At 34.1% G+C, this 12,259-nt stretch overlaps 1 protein-coding gene and 1 long non-coding RNA gene across 2 annotated transcripts in view; one reads left to right on the top strand and one right to left on the bottom strand.

Annotated features, from left to right (window-relative positions):
* Window positions 1-1,776: 1,776 nt before the first annotated feature.
* The window catches only part of LOC136816774 (zinc finger CCCH domain-containing protein 13-like), a 30,820-nt gene continuing 20,337 nt past the window's right edge, over window positions 1,777-12,259 (top strand). The window contains exons 1-3 of the mRNA XM_067073096.1: window positions 1,777-1,982; window positions 2,095-2,263; window positions 11,692-11,870. Of these exons, the coding sequence (XP_066929197.1) occupies window positions 2,155-2,263; window positions 11,692-11,870 (288 nt within the window). The 5' untranslated portion in view covers window positions 1,777-1,982; window positions 2,095-2,154. The remainder of the gene's footprint in view (window positions 1,983-2,094; window positions 2,264-11,691; window positions 11,871-12,259) is intronic.
* Window positions 3,153-5,344, bottom strand: LOC136816778 (uncharacterized). The gene is made up of 2 exons (XR_010847981.1): window positions 5,282-5,344; window positions 3,153-3,330 (listed from the first exon to the last, which is right to left on the bottom strand). It is a non-coding gene; the product is annotated as an uncharacterized lncRNA (long non-coding RNA).

Raw genomic sequence — 12,259 nt, 5'->3', positions numbered from 1 at the left:
AAGGAATTTCGCAGGCCTTATCATGGTTTCTTGAGCTCATAGAGAAAATCTACTGTTTAAATCTTGATTTTTGTTAATTAATTAATTGATATATTAAAAGTAAAAAGATTTTTACATTATGGTAATTATAATTAATGATTATATTTTTGCAGGGAAATTTTTATTCAACATTCAGTAAATTCAGAAGAGGAGTTCTGCTTTCAAGTTAATTGTCCTCAATAGCGAACCTGTAGAAACAGTACAAAGTATTAGGGCAGTAAGCCCTAGACTTCCAACAACCCTCTTTTATCATATCTGGAATGTGTTCTGCCTGTAGCAGTGGGTTCGAAGCATACATTTAAAACTCTTGACTTCCATCTTTTTTTACGATTTTTTTATGTTATTTCGGGAAGCCTGAAGGATAGGGATCTGTAATATTGTAAGTCTTTAAAGGAACTTTAAAGGAACTCTGATCTTAAAGGTATGATTATTGCCCAAAATGGACTGTAAAGATGATCCACAATCAATTCACAATTACTCCTTGTCTTTTTGGCCCAAGAGCCAATATTTTTTTTGTCAGTTGTGTATATTTCTTGATTAGCTTATATATTTTTTTCTTTTTTAAGTTCTAATTTATACACGTTGTGATAATGTTTAATATTGTTGTAAATATTTTAAAGCATACTGTTCCCTATAATAAAACTTGAAATATTTTTACTGTCTAATCTAAAATCGATTTTGTGAATTTCTTTTATCATAACATACTTACTTGAGGGTAATTGACAATTAATCAGAGGCATAGGCAACTCTAGGTGTACATTCATGCCCTGGTCCTTACCCCTTTCATTACCCAGACACGGTGTTTGATATGAATGCTTCCTTTTCAGTATTTCATTCAATAGGTCTTTGATCATAAAATTAGGTCATGAACATCGCCTGCCTCGTTTTTGGGTTAATGCTATGATAACTTGTTTGTCTGATGACGTAAGAATGGTTGGGTATTAAAGCTCAGTTTACATTACATAAGATAGCACCAACTATTGACTTCCAAGCCAGAAAGGCAAGACTTGAGACTCTTGGATGGGAAATGAAGCCACTTATTTCCCATCTAGAACGCTCGCGCGTGGCTTTTACACAAACGCCGGATTGAAAGTAAAATCTATCGCTAGCTTTCAAAAAATGCAATCCTCAAAAACAAAGGAACCGCTAGATACAGTTCGTCGTCATGATTGCGGCGGGTTCTGGATGGGCAAGATGGGAAATACGTGGTTTCACTTGTCCTTGCCTGGGAAAGGTAAGAGATTCTACTCTAGCACTTCGGGCTTTAAACTCAATAGCACCAACCGACAAGTCTGGTGGTCCGGTATTTCTCTGTAGAAAAGGACCGTGGAAGACAAACCCCGATATTACTATCCATATATTTCCATTCGATAGTAAAATATATTTTTGATCATTACTACGTCAAAATATACATTTGATCCATCTCACCTTCAGAGCAAAAGTTCTCCTTTGATGAATGATTAAAATAAAGAATAGGTTCGGAATTCCCGCTTTCAATACATTGATATATCATAGAAAAATTATTCTAACTAAAACATACTTATATGTAAGAGTTTAAGTTAACATTTCTTTCGTTATTACTCGCCTTTGGTTCTATAAGAGAAAAATCTTCCCGCCGAAACAAAAAAAAAGAGTCCTCCTTTTCTATCCCGTAAAATATTACTACCGGTGTATGCCCGGAGTTCCGGTTTTAGTTTTACGTACACTATAATTTATGCAAAAATTACAACTCAGACTGCATAATTTATTCATTTTCTATTTTCTACTGGCGGCTTCGCGTCGATCTGAAAGAATCAGTTTTTTAATGGCGGCTGAAAAGAATTTCTAACTGACTAATATATCGCTCCCAATCTTGGGCATCCAAGCGAAATACATTTCTACCTTTTGGCTTGAGATTTATTGGTTGTTTATATGGTTTTTTCTTTGGAAACTTTGGTTAAAGGGTAAGTGAACAGCCAAAATTTTGCCATTGTTTATGCCATCATATCCGCCATTTTCTTTTCAACAATATTGCGCCATTTTATCGTAAAGAAATTGCTTCTTTCTTCCCTCCAGAGCCGGGCACTCTAGGGTGCTGGAAAACTATCTACATGTTTCACCAAAGCTTGCTACATCATGTCACAGTATTCAAACAATAAAGGAAAAGATACTGGTAAGAAGTATGCATCATTCAACATAAATCCAAGCTTTCAAAGATCAAAAGGGGACGGAAAAACAGGACAGGGTAAGCCATCTTTATTTTTTACCCTCATTCCCTCCTAGCCAAATCTCTGACAGTCTGACTCATCTTTGCTATACTTATTGGCAAGATAAGAGAGCCACACACCCCTTCTTCTCGTAACATTATAAGATAAGATAAGATAAGATAAGTCTCTTCTCGTTTTTAAGATATGTACAGTGAATAAAAAACTAAGAACGATTAGCTCATAAATACTAAGCTTTCAAAGCCGTTCATTAGTATAAAGGAAAATCAATCTAGATAGCTATAATATATGGATCATAAATACTACTACTGACTACCAATATTAGTGATATTAGTAGACTAAGGTTTTTGGTATTATACATTTATATACAAAATGGACTACAAGATTTAAAATAGCACAAGTTTTATGATAAAAATGGGAATATAAGAAAATGGAAAACGGACGAAATATTTTTACTGTGTTAGGGCCAAGCCCTTTTTTAGATTATGACTCATAGTATGAATAGAGAATTTAGTGGTTTTGTAGCAATCAAACTGGTGCCAAGCTAAGGGGGCGTTGTACATAACAGAACAGTCAGTTTGATCAAAATGGGTTACAGCCACACTGTTGCTACTGTCTCTCCTAGTTGGATGGTTGATGTCATGGAGACGGGGATGACGAGTGAATAAATCTGAAGATGATTTGTTTAATGTACCATTCAAGAATTTATATACAAGTTTACATGCTTCAAGTTTAAATAAATTTTGGATACTCAACGGTTTGAAATTGACCTGGTTTACATTAGGATTATCATTAGTTTTGTTGTTTATGAATTTACTACATTTAATGATTAATTTGTTTACCTGATTTAGCCCAGCAGTCTCAGGACCACCCCATGATGTAATACAATATGTTAGGTGGGATTGAATGAGTGAGTAATACAACGATATCAGGTTTCTCTTTGCAAGAAACCTACCTATTTTATGTATCATACCTACTCCTCGTTTGATTTTGGTGCCTACCATGGTGACTTGCTGTTTCCAATTGAGTTTGTCATCAATGAGGACTCCAAGGTATTTACAGCTGTTTGTGTTTTGGAGTCTCTGACCTGAAATAGTCAAGTTAAAGTCTTTATTTTGTTATGTTTGCCATAGAACAGGATGAAGTTTGATTTGGAGACATTAAGAGTAAGTTTGTTGGTTGTGAGCCAATTAGAGATCTTATCTAATTCTTGATTGAGAGTGTTTTTAAGTTGATTAGGATCTTTGTCACTAAGGAAAAGACAAGTGTCATCTGCAAAAAGGATACTAGATAAAGATGTATTCAGGGCTAAGTCATTGATGTAAATCAGAAAGAGCAGAGGACCAAGTACGGATCCTTGTGGCACTCCATGTGACATTTCAAGAGGATCTGATTTGACTTGGTCTATTATAACAGATTGTAAACGGTTTGTTAGATAGCTTTTAAACCAACTGAGAGTGGGGCCTCTAACTCCAAGGTTGTTGAGTTTTTGGAGAAGAATGGTGTGGTTCACAGTATCAAAGGCTTTAGCCAAGTCAAGAAAGATGGCACACCCATATTCTTTCTTTTTAAGAGATCTTTTAACGAGCCTGCTAAGGTGGAGAACAGCAGATGAGGTTGACTTACCTTTTTGAAATCCATGTTGGTTGACCTCTAGATAGTTATGTTCATCAAGAAATTTAATTAGCCTGTTATGCATTGCTTTTTCAAAGATTTTATCAAAAATTGGCAGTACTGAGATGGGCCTGTAATTTTTTATATCTTCTCTAGGACCAGATTTAAAAAGAGGTGTGACCTTGGCATGTTTCAGAGTATTTGGAAATATGCCCTTCTGTATAGAATGGTTGATAAGATGAGACAAGGGTTCAGCAAGTAGATCAGCTGATGCCTTTATAACGTTAATAGGAAAATCATACAAGTCCTTGGCCTTTTTTGCATCTAGATTGTTCAAGAGGGTTAGGATTTCGTATCTGGTTGTTTTATTGAAAAAGAAGCTTGATGGACTTGCAGCTGTGGTTTTCGGAGTGTTGTTTGAAGGATTTTTTAAGTTTTTGATGAGGTTTGAAGCTACCTCAGAATAGTGCCTGTTGAAAGTTTGTGCAATGTCGATCTTTTTGGTAAAAGTTTTCTTATTGTATTTCATTGTGTTGGGAAAAGAGGAGGTCTTTTTTCTCCCAAAGAATGTATTTATGTTTTTCCAAAATTTTTGATGTTCTTACTACAGTTTGAAAATTTTGTTTTTAGGTGATTAAATTTTAATTTATTTGTTTCGCATGTAATATCTTTTTTTGCAATGAGGTATTCTTTTTCTAATTCTAAGCACTTTGTTCTCATATATTGGCCATATACAAAATTTTTGTATTTTATTTTTTTAATCATTTTTTCAGTCATCCAAGGTTTATCTTCTTTCCTCAGTTCTTTTTTTGTGGTAAGCCTGTGAGGAGCATGCATTTCAAATAAAATATTTAAGCCACTGTGAAAATAGTCATATTTTTTGTTTACGTCATTGATGTTTAATATTTTTTGAGTAAAATCTATCTGTTGTAAATTTGCCCTGAATTCTAGGATGTCAAAATTGGAAAAGTCACGCTTGAGTCTTTTAGATCTTGTGGGTTTTGATTTAATTGTTGGTATCATTAAAAAGTTTGGTAAATGGTCTGTGACATGTGGAATAAGGTTTCCACTAAGGCATTCATAGGAAATACTATTATAATGAATATTGTCAATCAGTGTGTGTGTTTTACCTGTAAATCTGGTTGGTTGAGTTATATAAGGAAGCATTGAGTTCAGTAACATATTATCTAGAAAAATGTCAGTGTTTCGATGAGAATTGCTGTTAATTAAGTTTATATTGAAATCTCCCATAATAATGATGATTTTTTTCCTTGTATTTCGAATTTTTTTAAAGATTTTTGTGTCAAAAATTTGATTGAATTCCTTAACACAACCACTAGGGTGTCTGTAGACAACCCCAACAAGGACATGCTCAGACCCTAAGTTTATGTCCAAGAATAAGGATTCGAATTCACAATTCTTACCTGAGAATGAAACTGAGAGGTCTTCTCTTCTTGAAAAATCAAGTGTGTCATTGATAAAAAAACCAACACACGAGTTTTGACTTGATCCATGAAGACTTTCAAATGGATGGTATCCACTGATGCTGTGATCACGTAGGTCGTGGAGAGCAGTATTCCAGGTCTCTGATAACCCTATAATGTCAAACTTAAATTTTAAGATAGATAATAAGTCAGAAAAAGAGTCAATGTTTTTGTTGAATGAGCGAATGTTGCTGTGAAGTACTGAAAGAATATTTGTGTTGAGTGATTGTTTCAGCTTCATGAAATCATCAATCTGGTAATATTCAAAGTTTAGTAACTCGTTGTTCGAGTTAGTGTTGTCAAGGTTTATGTTTAGTTTATCCAGATGCTTAAACTGTTCAAAATTATCTTCAAAAGATATTGTCTTATTTTTAGTTTTATAAATATGGTTTGTAGTGAGAATGTCATCGAACAAGACTTCATCAAGATCTGAAAAGGGAAAGTTTAGACAATCCTTACAGGACCATATTTTATAGTTTAGTTGTGATTTATCTGGAATGTCTGTACATGATAGGTGGAATGGGTTTGGATGGTTACCAAGCTGGCAATGAATGAATTTGTTGGTGGTTATCATTTGGTCACATTTGTGACATTGTTGAAGTTTAGGTTTAATATAGTTAGAGTTAAAATTTTCTTTTTTAAGATTGTTAATTGTTATGTTTAAGAATGGAAGCTCTTTGGATATACATGTATGACAGAAGAATGGCAATGGTGAGTCGGCTAATTGTTTATAATGTTTTTGATTTATTTTCATGCATTTGATATGGAGCCAGGTGTGACAAAGCTCACAAAAAACACCACTATTTAATACTAAAAGGTTGCAGGTGTGGCAAATTGAAGATTCCTTCAAAATATCTATGTCAGAGCTCATATGAGTTTGATTTAAAAATGGATATGGTAGCTATGATAATAATATATATATATATATAAAATATATATAAAAAAAGCAAACATAATAAACAACAAAGAAAGTGAGAAATAAGTTATTTTTTGCTTTTGTTTGTTTTGTCTTGATGGGGACCTTTTGGTACCAATTTAAAAATGTCATTCTTTGTTCTAATGATGACTTTTTCACTCTTGTGTTCTTTGTTGAAGGTTTTCCATGCACAAGTTATACCATTTTCTGTAGTTACACGATCAAAGTGACCAGGGATTTTCAAATTGTCCCATGTTGTTTTAAAGATAGACCTGTTGTGTCCAGTTAAGCTTTCGTTAAAGTAGACAGAGTTATTTGAGTCAAAACCGAAATCTGATGCTTTTAGATTTTTAAGTTTGTAGCGAAAATTCCACACTTCATCTCTTGTACGTCTCGAGTTAAATTTAACAATTATTGGTGCATTGATCTTGGGAGAGGTGCGGTGGGTTACTTCAATATCATCAAGGTACAGATCTATACCTAGTTTGTCAGTGATGTTGAATACAATCTTGTCTGTGTCTTCGTTGTTTTTCCTAGGGATGCCTGATATGTTGATCATTTCTCGTCGTCCATACTGTTCTAGCGCATTGATGTCAGATTTGTTTGATAAAAAAGAAGCTTCAGTAAGTTTCAGGCGTTCTTTCAGTTGGTTGATGGTCATCTCTTTATCACTGATGTCGGTACAGAGAGACTTGACCTTGGTTTCCAGTCTTGAGAGTTGAACTTTTTGCTCTTCGTATTTTGTATCTAAAAATTGTTGTGATTCGATGGATTGATAAAGTTCTTCTTCCATATTCTTCATTGAGTCCACTATCTTCTCGATTCGTTGGTTTGTTTTATTTTCTAAGCAAGTGATCCTACTGAGGATAGTTTCATTTTGTTGGCTGATCAAATAGTTGGAGCGTATAAGTTCCTTTAAAAGCTCATCTGTAGATAGTGTTTTGTTTTGTAAGATATCAGAAAATTTTTTGTCCAGGTTGGCCATAGTTGGCGACTCCTGGGTATCACTCAGTGTATCATTGGGTAAGCTTGGAGTATCCATGATTGCTATTTTTGGTGATATGGCTGTTGGTGTTTGGCATTTAGATTTAGTTGCACATTACACAATGACAAACTTATCTTTCATCTCTAAAACATTTCTTTGTCATTTGATGTGATATAATAGAGAATGCCCAACCAAAGTCAGTATGCATTACATTTTTGAAATTTTTAAACAAATCAAAATATGAGAACAGAAAACTGCAAGTACTCCTGGGGAGTTTTCAGATGTCTGATACTTTCTAGTCCAACCGCCAAAAAGTCTGACAATACATTTGACAGTTGCACCAGTTTTCTATTCTATCTAAATTGAACTTTGTCGAACTTAATCAAACGACAATTTCAAAAGTCGCTAAAATTGTGAGTATTCGATTAAGTTCGACAAAACATATTAAGTTTGACAATGAGAAATGTTCGAACGACGAAAACTCCGTTAGATAAAGTTCATCAGTAATCAAACTTAATCAAACTTTGTATTTTGAGAAATGTGTGAGTATTCGATTAAAGCTCGACAACCGAACTTAGTCGAACATTATTCGGCCAAGAAAGTTCGATTAAGTTTGACAAAGTTTGATTAAAAATACCGTTCGATTGGTTCGATTTAATACGTCTGGTTTGAAGAAAAATAGCAATCAAATCAATCAAACATCATCAAATGTCAAATAATAATCAAACAGCCGATAACATTCCAATAACGTTGAAATAAATTTTGATTGGTTCGTTCGATATTCGTAAACGTTCGATTGATTATCAATTATGTTCAATTGATTCACAGCCCTGTCTGAGAAAATCTTTCTTTCTTCCAGTTTCTTCTGTAAAAATTCCTTTTTGAGATTGAATAAGATCAAACCTAATCAAATATAATTAAACCAAACGGTACTAATCAATAGATTCGATTATCAAAGTAATCAATAATGATCGAAGTAAATCAAACGACCACTTATCGATTAACAATCAAATTTCGAGTACCAAAATTTCAAAAAACCATTGCTTTCTTAACAACCTTATGATTATTACTTGATAACCAATTACTATCATATTTCTTCAGGCCATATTTTAGAAAGGCAGGGCAGTGTCCGTTGGTGGCCAAAAAGGGCACTTTTTCTTGTGTTTTTCTGCTAAAAAGGCTGTTTTTAGCAAAATTTTAGAGATTTTAGGAGGGGTAGCGTCCGATGACCGGACGCTGAAAGGGCATGAGAAATGGCCTGTTCTTTAAGAAAATACAAAAACATTGACCTAAAACCACATCAGAAGCGCCAGCCATAAGTTTGACCCCCCATGGTTTCTGCCTACTTTTCAGTCCCCCCTACCTTAAAATGCAATTTTGCCCTTAAAGAATACTCCCCCTTAAATTGAACAAAAATTACCAGTACCCCTTGTTAGAATGTCCCCCCTTAAAATAAAAAAAAAAGAGGAGTCCCCCCCTCAGATTTTTATCTTTAGAGTTTGACAATAACAAAGTACAACGATCGGTTTGATATCAATGCCATCAACATTATATTGGGTACATAATGGTATCCAACTAAATATAATTCAATAAAAAGAAATCATTGGAAATAAACTGGATCCTATAATCAAATGATACAAATAAAACTTTTTATGAATAAAACCAAGGTCAAGAAGCAAGAGGTCTTCCCAAGTAGAGAATTTAGGCAGTAAAACACAAGTAAGATCATTGATGTCGACCAACTATTACCTTTTCAGCAAACAAACTTTTACAATAGAGAGAGAAAGGGAAGAGAGGATGCAGATTCATGGGCTGGCGAGCCATTTTTAGTTGGGGGTGCCAAGAATTTGGAAAAAAATGTCGCCCACCATGGTCGGGTGACAAAGAAAATTTTTCACTTTTAACACCCTCAAAACACCTTGAAAACGTTATCTAAAATTGGGGAGGATAATATATAATAGTTCTTATGGTTTGATTTGGTCTGTTAAAAGTTGTTCTAAAGTTTCAATATAGCATGGTCTGCAAAAAAGTGGGCATGAGATTGTGAGCACGAAAACAGGAAAGAAGATATTTTTAGATAAAGAAAATTATTATCAATAAAACCAAAGACATAACATCTGAAATTCAATCAACAATTTTCAAATTTTAGTCCCCAATTTTTTCTTGTTTTGATAGATTCTTGCAGCCCTTGATATAGAATCCCCCCTTATCTTAAAAAAATTACAAAAATCCCCCCTTTTTTAAAAGGCTATTTTTTGCTCCCCCCTTATTTCTCTGCCATAGCATACTCATAGCATTCTGATTGGTTGAATAAAACTAAAGTGGTTTTCGCGTGAATATGGTCATCAAAGTAATCAAAACAAACCTCATTCAGATCGTTATTTATTACCAAATCATGAAGTGATGTCATAGGCATAATTCAATAGATCTTAAATCAGAGTTTTTAATTTTTCTAAAAAAGCGATGCATTGTGGGATTGTTTCAGAAGTATTACAATAGAATTCCTTCAAGGAATTCCTAGGAGATTTCTATTGTAATATTCCCCAAACAATCCCACAATGCATTGCTTTTTTAGAAAAATCAAAACCTCCGATAAGATCTATTCCATATTGATAATAAATTTGAGATTCCATTTCTGCAAACCATCCAACAGCATCAAACTTACGTCATGTTTAAATTATTGAATTACGTCATTCGGCATGATTAATTTTTTACCAACCACATGACTTTATTCTCACGTGAGTTGGTTAAAAATACTTACCAGCAGAAAAAAATGATAACTCGTACAATTCGAAAATTGCACTCGTGATTTTTTTGTTTTGAATTTTCCTTGTCCTTTCGGACTCGGAAAATTAATAACAAAAAAATAACTCGTGCAATTATATTCGAATTGCACTCGTTATCATGTGATTACATATACTAATCGTCAGCCGTGCAAAATTACTCGAATCTGATTGGTTTAGAGGAGTGCAATTAATCGTTAATTGCACTATTACCATTTTTTGCACTCTTCGGCGGGGGGTCACTTTTGTCCCCTTATTCTTTTCTCTCCCAAGTCCTGTGTCAGAGACTTTTTTTTACTATATAATAAAAAACAAAGACATTTTTTTTCTTCAATATAAAAAAGAACAAAGAAATTTTACGTTACAATAGCTTCTTTTAATTGAAAACAAAGAAAAATTACACTGCAATGTTTTCTTTTTAACGAAAGAAAAAAAGGAGGTTTTCGAATGTATTTACTGACGATTACCTCGGAATCGTATGTTTTGTCGTGCAATTAACGATTAATCACTCGTAACAAAGGAGAAAATACCGTAATTTGCACTCGTCCTTCGGACTCGTGCAAATTACTATTTTCTCCTTTGTTACTCGTGATTAATCGTTAATTGCACTCCAAACCATACGATTACTAGTACAAATTTTTTGATTACGTCATCAGAAATTTCAATTTTTCGTTTTTTTGATTTTTTGCCGACGTCATCAAAAATTAAAAAAAAATTTTCTTTCAACTGAAACAGTTTATCGATACAAACTTTTGGTGAAAATTTGAAGTGATTTTGATGAGTACTTCTTGAGATATTCAATTTTTGATTTTTATGACGTCAAAAACCATGTTTTTGGGTAATAACTTTTTTTGGTTGCAAAAAATAATCCCAACACAGCAATTTTGTTAATGTACGTTGACATACGCTTCTTTTGATGTATGAATGAGTACCCTAAAATGAGTGCTATTGGTTTGCATTGGAGCTGGACACGCCGTAACTCGCCTGAGTATGAATAGAACAGGAAAAATACAACTTTTGTACTTATCCTTTTCTTGAAAAAGTTCTAGAAATGAAAATAAAGGAATACTGATAATAGAATACTATCCACTGATGATCTGCGACACTATTTTGTAAACCTAGAATTGCTTCGCATACTCTTTGCTTGAGAAAATTATTGGCAGATTTAAAAGTTTTCACCTGTGCGGGCGCTCGCAGCCATTCTGCTGGGATGGTTTTTCCTAACTCGGCTCATTCCTCAAACCACGCTAAAATGATAGAACTTAGCCTCAGCAGATCATCAAGATGGAAGTTGTTTGAGTGTTTACAAGGTTCTTGACAGAAAATCCTTTGGTACTGTATGTTTGGTTGTCATTTGATGACAGTGCCGTTGTTAATTTTGTTAGATCTGACAAATTGATGTTTGTGAACGTGCACTTTATAGTTTTGATTCTCATAAAAGAATCATGTTCTGGTTACAATGCTTTAGAGCCTGTAAATATTTTTATCTTTTGTAGAAAAAAGTTTAAAAGACTCTGTACTGTTTCTAAAGAAGGAAAGTAATCTCGAAATGATTTTAACCAGTGTCAGGCGTTATATATGTTAACTTTTTTTTAAATTTTTCTCTACTTTCATAACAACTGAGGTTGATCTGGGTTGATCTTGAAATTTGAATTTGTATTTTTAGGAAATCGTGGTCATGGAATGCAATCACTTGGAAAAGTTCAAAGCCGTCGTGTTCTTAAGCCAGTTAATTTAGCGTCGTTAAAAAGTGAAAATCTTGGAAACGATCCACTTGTTAATTTAGTACCAACTGGAAGTCAAGGATGGGGGAAAAAGGAAACAACTCAGACTTCCAACCAGGAGGTATTTACAAGCAAGATTTTTGATTCACTGATATAAATTGATTGGACCAAACCTAAACCTTTTGTAAACCTAAACCTAAAAATTTTTTGAAGTCATTTTGTGATGATGCTCTGTTAAAGCCTGACAACTACATGGGATCATCCCCCCCCCCCAGGAAGATGGGGGGGAATCAGATTTTGGTGCCAGGGGGGAAGTGAAAATTTCAAGCTTGATGGGGGAGAAAGGCGAATAGGGGGTATATTCAGTCCACTACCTAGTGGGGGGAGTAATGGGATAAATACAGACCTTCCTGGTGTGTTTGGGCATTCAGGCTTATGAGCCTGTCTTTCTAGGGATTTTGAGACTCTTTTTTTGCTATAGTAGCTTGCGAATTGAGGCGAGTCTGGATC

This window comes from Clytia hemisphaerica, unplaced genomic scaffold (assembly GCF_902728285.1).
Source record: "Clytia hemisphaerica strain Z4C2 unplaced genomic scaffold, Clytia hemisphaerica genome assembly, whole genome shotgun sequence".
Classification (NCBI taxonomy): domain Eukaryota; kingdom Metazoa; phylum Cnidaria; class Hydrozoa; order Leptothecata; family Clytiidae; genus Clytia; species Clytia hemisphaerica.
This window is presented reverse-complemented; position numbering and strand designations above follow the sequence as displayed.